Source organism: Pygoscelis adeliae, unplaced genomic scaffold (genome assembly GCF_000699105.1).
Source record: "Pygoscelis adeliae isolate BGI_AS28 unplaced genomic scaffold, ASM69910v1 Scaffold343, whole genome shotgun sequence".
NCBI lineage: Eukaryota > Metazoa > Chordata > Aves > Sphenisciformes > Spheniscidae > Pygoscelis > Pygoscelis adeliae.
In genome coordinates this window covers 160,775-170,706 of record NW_008824402.1, presented here as the reverse complement: position 1 = coordinate 170,706, position 9,932 = coordinate 160,775, and the positions used below count along the sequence as shown (strand labels likewise).

The window sequence follows — 9,932 nt, the reverse complement described above, 5'->3', positions numbered from 1 at the left end:
TCTCCATCCCTCCGAGCTGCTGCATCCCCGCTTGCTCTGCCCCGGGCAGACCCCGGGCCCTCCGGCTGCACCCCCCGGGCACCTCACCTGGGGTGAGATGAGGGGCTGGGGGCTGGAGCAGGGGCACAGACCCCGCCAGGCGCCCGTGGGGTGGGGCCCACCGAGGCACGAAATGGCATGGGCATCCGTGCACATGACGCCAGATGCGGAAGCCAAAGCTCTTGCATCAGATGGGGTGAACTTTCCTAAGCCGGCGGAGAGCGGGCATCAACGCAGCGCGGTCACTTCCCACCAGGACGCCAAACTTTCTGTTGGCGTTCATCTTAACCCTGCGCTAAGCGTTCCTGTTCCCTTTTTGCAAAGGGAAATCTCAGGGTTGTGGTCTCGGGCTGGGCTGTGCGCGGACTCCTTGCACCCTGTCCCCTCGCCAAAACGCGGGCTCTGCTGTCACTTCGCTTTGCAGCCTGAATAAAGCTTACACCCGGGGAGACTGAGCCGGCTCGATCCTCTCCACTGGTGTGGACTGATGTCGCTTTACAGAGGAGATTTGCATCGCCGAGGACCTGGCTGGGCACACGCTTGAGCACAGCTTCAGGTGCCGCTTTCCAAACCTCAGAGCCGGCAGCGGGGCCAGTGCGTAGGAGGGGGTGTTAATTAGCGCTTGGCAAAAATACTGGGTGTTGCCAAATCGCAATATTAGATATAGGGAGGGATGGACTGAGTGAGCAGGCACAAGCGCTAAAATAGTATTAAGTGTGAGATCGGCTTTGGATGCTGCACCTCCTGGCTCTTTTGGTGGTGAGGCAGGAAAGGTGCGGTAGTGTCTGTGACCACTGCTAGCCCTGGGGAGGACTCGCCACTTAACAAGTAGCTCAGTGCTTGGTGCTGCTGCTGCTCGACAGCTGACGCGGTGCCTTCCCTGCTCCCGCGGGTCGGTGGACACCGTCTGTCCAGCTTCGGGCTCGCAGCCGGCCTCTCCTATCTCCTGGATCGGGGCCTCTCCGGCCGGGATGTCAGTGCCTGAGCCCTCTGGAGCGGCTGAGCTTGGCTCCCTGCTCCTGTAAGGCAGCAGAAAATGACCAGGATGTGTCCGATTGGAAAAAAGGCCTTTGCAAAAGCTACAGTGAGCTTGGTCAGATTTTGATTCCTGCAGGAGTCAGTAGCTTTTCTTGGCATATCTGAAAATGCTTTTGGCTTTTGTTCTGGATAAAATAGGGATTTTCTTTGAGGAACACAGTTGTGGTAGGAAACTTTCAAGTTGCCTTTTTAACCAAAGCTGGGGAGCAGTGTGGTCAGCAGGCAATGGTGTATTGGTCCGCAGGCACGTTGCGGCTGGTGAGTGCTCGCTGGTAGCCACGTCTGGCAGACGGCTCAGTGCGGTGCTGGCCTCGCGCTGACCCCTTCCCTGGCACAGCAAACCTGAAGGCTGCCCTAGCGGTGGCAGCAGAAGTAATGCCTGCCTGTGTTGCTTTGGGAACTGTAGAGTAGATGAGCTGTGTGTGAGGATCACTCTGGACCTCAGACCCTCCTGACTTTCTCCCCTCCTCTTGTGGCAAAGCCCTCAGAGATGTCTGATCTTATATAGCTGCATCTCCTGGGTCAGTTTTTTGGTTTCTCCATGGTGATGCCCAGTGTTTTGCCATGTCCCAGTGCTCACCAGCCTTAGGACCCCATCCTCTTGCTCACCGGTTCGACATCACTGTATCACAAATGACCTTCATTTATCCTCATTTACACCGTTGGCAGCCCAGAGTCTCCTCGCATCACTGCTCCACCCAGCTGATGACATGTCAGGGCGACAGGGGGGACAGTTCTAACTTGCCTTTTGTAGGGCACTTAGGCCCAGGTGATGTGAAAGCTGCTCCGTGACAGATGCCACTTGTCTGGGGCAGAGAGTCCCCCATGGGCCTGATTGCAGTTATGGGTGCTGAACTCCTGATGCTCTGTCCCGGTGATTTCCCACGTGGTGTTACGTGTGTCTCCATGAGCTGGTCCCTTTCTGCTCTGCCCACACGCCTCATCTGTCTAGGTGCCTCCTTCTTCAAATTTCTGCTCATTTCATGGCTATGCCAGCTGCTCTCTAAACAGGAAGGTGGTAATCAGACCCCAGGGCTTGGGGCTCCTACGATGGTTTCCTCCCCTTTGACTTGTCCCTTTGCCAGGCCATGTAATAATCCTGCGTGGACTGTTGTGAACATCGTTAGGAGTGAATTTTGTGCAGCACTCATCATGCTTTTCTGCCATCCACTTGGATTAATACTCTCATTGGCAAAAAAAAAAAGAACCTTTTACATGGGCCAGCATGAGTCTCCTGTTCCTCAGTGAGCTCCTCCAAGCACAAAGTTATTGCTCTGCAATTAATTGCTGTAGGATTTTAGTAGAACATCTGGGCACATATGTGGGAAATGTTTTCCAGCTATTGCAGAAGCTCGAATGGTTGCGCTGGCATCCTGGTGGCTGCAGGTAAAGTTCATTAGAGGGTGAAGGGGGAGAACCTGCGCTGCTCTGAGTGCTCCTGTAGTAGTGAAGCTGTGTTCACACGGCAGTGGGTGCTGCTTTAGCTCTAGCAGTTACAAACCAGCTGCTCTCAGGCAGGTAAAACGGTGGTTGTCAGCTTTGGTGTGAGTGACATGAGCATGCTGAGCTCTCAGCCCACTGTAGGGAGAGGGTGACTGTGTGTTCCTGCCGCCTGATGGCTTGGCTTCACCTGCTCACTGCTTTTTCCCTTACAGCTCAGGTTTAGATGACATCCCAAAGCACTAGAATGTACTGGTTCCATACTGGTTTATGCCTCGTTGTTTAGTGTAGCTTAGACTGCCTCCCAAACTGGTGCAACACAAGCCCATCTGAAACGTGAGTGAGTCTGTAGCTTACATTTGACCCGTCGAACTGTACTGCCGCAAAGTTAGGCATCAGACACTGAAATTAGAATTAATCTCCAAGACCTGTCAGACTTGTGTGGTTCTGCACAAGCCTCACTTGTGTCTATGCTTCCCAGCAATACAGCTGTTGATAAAAGGATGGTATCTTGTTTTTTGAGGCCCCTTGCCTTATCCAGAGCGGATGATGGACCATCTCCGGGGCTGAGCCATGCTTGGCACAGAGGATGCTGTCTGTAGGGCTCTGGTTGTGTTTGCTGCAAAGTTGTGGTACATGGGATGTGGAGCTGCAGGAGGGAGAAAAATCATCTCAGTTTTTGGCAGCCCTGGGTGTCTCTCTTGCCTGTGCTCAGTGAGGTCTTTGGCTGCAGGACTGTCACCTCTTGTTCCTCATTCTGCATGGGTCTCATAGTGATTTGGAGAAGTGCGACTGCGGTCAGTAAGTGTCGCAATTGGACAGAGTATGGTGCTCAGCTCCATGGTGCAAAGTACTCTGAAAAATGTTGAAAGGGCTGCAAACCCTCCGGCATATCTTAAAGTAGTCATTAATTAGGGAATTGGGATGATGGGTCTGTCTAGATGGCTATTGTAAGGGTTTTCCTTCTGAGATGGCTGGTGCAGGTCCCAGCCTCCGTGAGCAGGATGCTCCTATTCTTTTTTTCCCTGCTGATGCTGACCTGTAGCATAAACTGCTTTTTGGTCTCTTGTGTGGCCTGCCGGGCTCTCAGCATGTGCCTGTGTATGTTGTGGACTAAGAAGGAATTCCCTGCAACTTAAATCTTATCTCAGGCTTTCTCTGTGCCCAGCTGTGAGCTATCACAAGCCCATGTATCCCCAGGACAGACTCATTTTTATGGTCCCTCCCCATGAAAAATCCATCCTGCCGTGTGCCAGGAGGTCTTGCTGGGATGTGGCTTTGCTGCGGCTGCATCTGTGCTGCTGGGTGCTTCATGGTGGGAGTCACCTGCCAAAATCACTGTGAAGTTGTTTTAACTGCGTGGAGGCACCTGCAACCTTCCCATGGTGGATGGGGGAAAATAAGCACCAAAAGGTCTTGATCTCCTCCTGTGGCAAACGTCAGATGAGCTTCACCCGGAGGCACCTTTTCTCCCCTGTAGGCTTACAGGCAGCTCAGAGGAAGGTGTCCCCATGGCTGATGTCTCGCTTTGGGCAGATGAACCCTGCTGTTCGGGACAAACAGAGCCTCTTCCTTTGCTGCTGCTATAAAGGGGAAAAAATGTGCCATGGAGGCAAAGGGGAGCAGCTGGCTCCAAACCACCGGGCAGTTTGTCCCTGAGCGTGCTTGCAGATGCCCTGGCTGTGGAGCAGGGAGCGGTGGCAGGAGTAATGAGGCAGGAGTACTGAGGCAGGGGGCTGCCTGCACGAGGCTACCCACCAAAATCAAGGCTGGTGGGTCCCAGAGATGGGCTCTGCCAGCTGTCGTGTTTGGAAGGGGATGGGGGACCCAGACAAACTGTATCCAGCGTTGTGTTATTCCTGACGAGGGGTCTGACACAGGTGGGCACGGGTGGAAAAGGGACCAGTGGGCTCCCACGCTGTGCGGGCGCGGGCATCTGCTGCCTGGGCTGGCAGGGGGATGCTGCTGGATGTTTCTGCCCTCCAAGGAAACTCCTGAACCAGGTCGGGCCCTCCTCCTGGTGCAGGGGGAAAAAACAGGCTCTGGAGAGAAACAGTTTGTGTCCTTTTAAGGCAATGCAAAGGCTGGGACTGGAACGATCAAGCTGGAAGGGAGGGATTTGGCACGCAGGGCTGCACAGTGGTGGGAAGCCCAGCCTGCAGGGCGTGCAGAAAAGAGACTTCCTGGCTGCTGCGATCACACCCCAAACACAGCTTCTTGGATCCCTGGAGCCAGCACAGCCTCCCCTCCAGCCCCTGCTCCCGGCACCCTCTGCAGCTCCGTCTGTCTGTCCTGGGCTGAGACCACTCTGTCCATCCAAGAGCCGGTGGGGCGGGGGCGGGCCCGCCCCCCCGGCCCTGCCCTGCCAGCACGTCAGCTCTGACCCGCACCCTGCCTGCCCTGCCTGCTGTTATAATCAGGTTGAGATCAATTTCCCTTTTCTATTGCCTGACCAAATACTCTTACACAGGGAAGAGCTCGACTTTCCCGTATACTGGCAGGTACAGAGATCTCGCTGTGCCTGTGAGCAGAGGGTTTGCAGCGCTTCGTCCTCCCTCATCCCTCCGTATGATGTTTATACAGCCCCCAGTCCTGTTGTATTTAGCATCCATCTCCTCGACTGCCTGCCAGGCAGGGCAGTGCCGCTGGCTCGGCCGTTGGGTGGGGGATTGGAGACCCAGTGACGGGGCTTCAGCTGCCCACGGTGACCCCGGGATTTGGAGCTGCTGCAAGGAGTGGGCTCAAAGGCTGTTCCCCCGGTGTGCCCCGGCGGACCCAGATCCCCTTCCTCGTAGCCATGCAGCCGAGCCGAGGGAGGTGATGAGCTCCTGCACATGCTGTGGGGCGGCACACAGTATAGTATGAAAATGGTGTTTGGTTTTGGGGACCTTGTCCTGCTGCTTTAGCTGCTCAGGAGTCTGGAAGCATACGGCTGTGCCTGCAAAGGGGAGGGTGACTTTCTGCCGCCTGTTCCCATGTGGGACAGGATGGAGAATTACAGAAGTGTTTATGGAGAGAGGCCTCTGGAGACCTCCCAAGCTGCAGCTTGTGCCCATTGACCCTTCTTATATCACTGGGCACCACCAAAAAGTGTTTTGTTTTGTTGTCTTTGTAGCAATCCTAGGTTGCTGTTAGATCCTCCTTAGCCTCCTCTGGGCCACACTCAACCAGCCTGCCTCCCTCAGCACCTCCTTATAGGACTTTGTTGTTTGAATGTCTTGAGGTTTATGTTGGCCCCATCTTCAAAAGTATCAAGGCCCTCTGTGTTGGAGCTCTGCCACTTGTGTTAGCTGCTCACAGTATTTTGGGGTTATCTGAAAATTTCCAGATCAAGGGGCCTCTTGATCATGTCTCATCAGATACATTCAGGAAAGAGGAGAGAGAAATAGAAGCATTTATGTCCTGCCAAGGAGCTGCATGGTAGCTTAGGTTGGTGCTCAGGTGTTTGCCCTGCACCTGAGCCTGTGTCCCTGGGGCTGCTGATTTCCCAGCCTCCATGACTGTACCTGCAGTCCTGGATGAGACTGAGATGCCTGAATACAGGTGGAACCTGTGAGCACTTGGCCAGTCAAGGCACAGGCTAATGATGCTATGGGGGACACGGTGGCAGAGCCCGCTGTGTTTGGTGGTATCAAGGGTCAGCTCCCGCCCTTTGGGCAACCCTGACTATACCCCTGCCCTGCAGTGGCAGAAGTGGAAGAGATGTTCGGGGAGGAGAAGCTGGAACTGTTTCCAGCAGGGGTGACAACCCGTACACTCTCAGTCACCCTGGCCATTGATGCGTTGCCTTGTCAAGAGGTAATAGCGGGGTTGTGATCTAACGAGGTGCCGGCACTGTGGGTACCTCTGCGAGTGCTGCCTCCCGTCATTGGCCTGCTTCCTCCCTTTTCCTGGCACAGAAAGGGGCTGTGAGGTCCCACAGCTTCCAGGACAGGGGGATTGCTGCTGCTCCTGGCTGGCAGGACCAGTGGTCCCTAGGAGGCAGCTGATACTGCTGGGTGCTGTAACGATGGGTCCCGTGGGCATCCTGAGTTCTGCTAATTCTGCTAATTACCAGCCCTGTGAATCTGTGCAAACAGCAAACATCCGTGGGTGGTCTCCGCATGCGCGGATGTGGAAGGGCTGCTGGTGGGTGCCCGCTCCGGCTGCCTCGCTCCGCCCCATCCCTGCCTCCTGCCCGGCCAGCGCCCTGCCTGGCCTCCCGCCCTGACGCTGTTTCTGCCTGTGCTTTTTCTACAGTATGCCGAACTGGGGAGGAGGAAAGAAGTGTGGCGTGTGTCAGAAGGCGGTGTACTTCGCTGAGGAGGTGCAATGTGAAGGCAGCAGCTTCCACAAGTCCTGCTTCTTGTGCAGTGAGTGCTAGCCCTTCCCTCACCCCTCCCGCCCTGCTTCCTGGCCCTCCGCCGGCTGGGCGCCCCGTCATGTCCTGTTTATGGGCCGTGTAAACGCTCATTAGGATTCCTCTACAAACAGCCTGGCTGTGGGAGCCGTATGGCAGGCTTTCTGCTTTTCTCCAGACTTGGAAGTTAGTTCTGCTGAAGGAACACAGATCATCCCAGGACACCAGGGGCCATCCAAGCTGTCAGGGCTGACCTCAGCCAGCACCCACTCAAAGACTTAGTCTGTCCCTACACCAGGGAAAGGCTAGGCTGAGTCCTCTAGACTATCTCCAGATGTTCAAGATTGGAGCATAAGGCAGGGACTCTCCAAACAGTGGAGGCAGGAGGTGGTACATCCCATGCACTGCTCTGGGGTGATGCTAGCTTTAGTCTTCTAAGTGGCTTTGCCGCTTTGGGAACTGGCATGGGATCTGCCCCTGTTTCTCAGGAGATGATGGGAAGAAGATGTGGTCCTGTCCTGGCCCTTCTGCTGATGGAAGGCCTACTGTCAAGTGCTAAAGCGTCACCTCCAGCCTGCCTGGAAGTCTGCTATTGTGGAGGGTGTCTCTGTTGTATGTTTGGACCCAAGTGTCACCTCCAGGGAAGGGCAGCACAACAGGATCTGGCTGTGGATTAACTCAGTGTAGAGGTCCCTTCCTCTGCCTGCTCTGCAGGAACCTACAAATCCTCTTGGGTTCATGCTGCAGGAAGAAACCCTTCCTGTCCCTTTGGGGATACCAGGGCAGCGGTGCAGGGACAGGCAAGTAGTGTTACAGTGCTGAGAGCAGCTCCTTAAACCTGGGGCATCCACATCCAGGGGGGCTGCAGGACCTTTGAACAAAAAGATGACCACTGTCCTCAGCCTGTGTTTTACCAGATTTCTGTCCCCTCCCCTTGAAGACTGTCACATAACAGAACTGGTGATTCTCATGTGTTGACAGGAGCGTGCATGTTGCTTGTGTCCACTGATGGCTCATCAAGACACTACTCCTGCTGCTCTGTGACAGATGCAGAAGTGCATCTTCAGAGCTGTCCTTGCAGCAGGGTCCCACTGAGGTTTAACATTTTCTCAGCTGGTCCCTGTACCCTGTTCCCAGTGTCACCATCCCATTGCAGCAGGGAGCACAGATGTGATCTTTTCCATACAGGCAACAAGCAGAGCTAGGGTCTATAAACAGGCACACAGCTAGAACTAATCTCAGTAGACCTATTCCGGCTGGGAAATACCAGTGGCCTCATGGGGCCGATCCCTGTCGTGCTCCTGTGTCCACCTGGCACGGATACTGGATACTTCTTGGCCAGCCTGCCTGGGACGCGGCATGCACAGATGGATGCAGATGTGAGAGAGGGAGGCTGTTGCTGCGTCTCTGCTCCCTGTGCAGCGTGAAGAGTGGCCAGCGTGGGAGTTTCCAGGCTGGAAACCTTGCTTTGGCTTGAAAGGACTAGGAAGGGGAGTTGCAGAGAGGCTTTCCCCGGGCGGGCAGGGGGGTGGCAAGGCTGTGTTCTTATTGTGGCCGCTCTCTGCAGCAGGAAGTCGTGTTTCTTCTGCAGCCTCAGATAAGGAGGGTGGGGAATGTTACCCTCATCTCCCCCCCACCACTGGCTTTTACCATCTGAGTCCACGTCCATGAAGGACCTTAGTATGGAGACTAAGACCCCGTTGCACTGCATCTGCCCTTCCCCATGACCCCTGTGCACACAGCTGGATTGCTTAGCATTCTGCTGTGCAATGCTGGCACCCAGGGCGTGGGGCAGGCCTCCAGGAGCCATGAAATCAGGCAAAAGGCATTGCTTTGAGAAGGGAATACCTGGCCAAAGCGGGGAAGAAGGTCATCCCATGTCTGCTCATGGAAGCAAGTCACCAGGGAGTGGTCCAGAGCCGACTACAGCCAGGGCTCCCGTCCCTGTGCTTTGCAGACATACATAATCACACTCCACATGTACCCCAGCAGTTCTGCCCGTCCCGGCTGCGGGCTCCCCGGTTCAGGCCGTGGCTTGCATGCCAGCCCACAGTGCTGCCTGCTGTTCCCAGTCCTGTGCCACAGGCTGAGGGTGATGCTGAGCTGCACCGAACTCCTGCATTCCCAGCCTATTCCCCAGTGCTGCATTTGGGCCTCATCAGGGAACTTGAAGCCATTATCTTTAGGGGAGAAAAACAAATACTTTGACCTGATCTGCCAAAAAAATAATCAAAAAGGAGCCAAACCTACCACAGTGCATTAGAACTGGAGATCGGCTCAGGGAGCAACTTGGTGATTGACTCAGTGGCATCGATCCAACTGAGTCAATAGTACATAGCAGAAATGTACTATAATGAGGCCATTTGGCCTCTGAAAGTAGCAGCAGCTCTTGTCTAATTGTTTTGTGGAGCAACTCCGCTGCTCTTAGAAAAACAAAGGGTCCTTAACTCGATGAGTACAGCGCACTGGAATTTCTGCAATGCAGAAACCCGGGACCTGGGGGCTGATTTCTAGGAAGCAGACTGGGAAAGAATTTTTCTGCTGCCTCTCGAAGTGTCTGTGGCTCCTGCAGATGAGGGACTGTGAAAGCTTAGGTTAGAGCTCTAAATCCACCCAGCACTGTGGGAGAGAAAGACAGATGCCATTGAGATTGTTCACTCCCACCCCTAGGAAAAAGCTCTTTAAACCTGCCAGTAAAAGTGCTCAAATTCCCCTCTTGGGGGGTCTGTCTGAATGCAACGTTGCTCCTGATGAGCTCCAGGGTAATGCAGAGACAACCCCAACACCAGCCCATTAGCTTGGCAGCTACGGGACCAGTTTACCAGAGCTGGTCTTTCTCAACAGGGATGTGTGCTCCATCCCCAGCTCCTGCTGTGGTGGGACAGGGGAGCCCGTAGCCAGGAGAGGACCCTGCCAGATCCTCCTTAGATGGCAGGAGACGTTTCCCTTTCCACCTCCTTCTCCCAGCAGCAGCACACGGGGTTCTCCGTGGCCCCGGAGGAAAAGCACCATATTTAGTAATCGGGCTGAGGAAGGCTGCCTCTCGCCCCCACGTTTAGTGCCGCGGTTTGCGCTG

General features: G+C 54.9%; 2 protein-coding genes across 2 annotated transcripts in view; both read left to right on the top strand.

The window, feature by feature from the left end:
- The first annotated feature begins 6,142 nt into the window (after positions 1-6,142).
- TNNI1 (troponin I type 1 (skeletal, slow)) overlaps positions 6,143-9,932 on the top strand; it is a 29,217-nt gene continuing 25,427 nt past the window's right edge. The window contains exon 1 of the mRNA XM_009320356.1: positions 6,143-6,154. The gene's annotated coding sequence lies outside the window, so the exon portion shown is untranslated. The remainder of the gene's footprint in view (positions 6,155-9,932) is intronic.
- The window catches only part of CSRP1 (cysteine and glycine-rich protein 1), a 7,788-nt gene continuing 4,613 nt past the window's right edge, over positions 6,758-9,932 (top strand). Inside the window, exon 1 of the mRNA XM_009320355.1 lies at positions 6,758-6,869. Coding sequence (XP_009318630.1) covers positions 6,758-6,869 — 112 coding nt within the window. The remainder of the gene's footprint in view (positions 6,870-9,932) is intronic.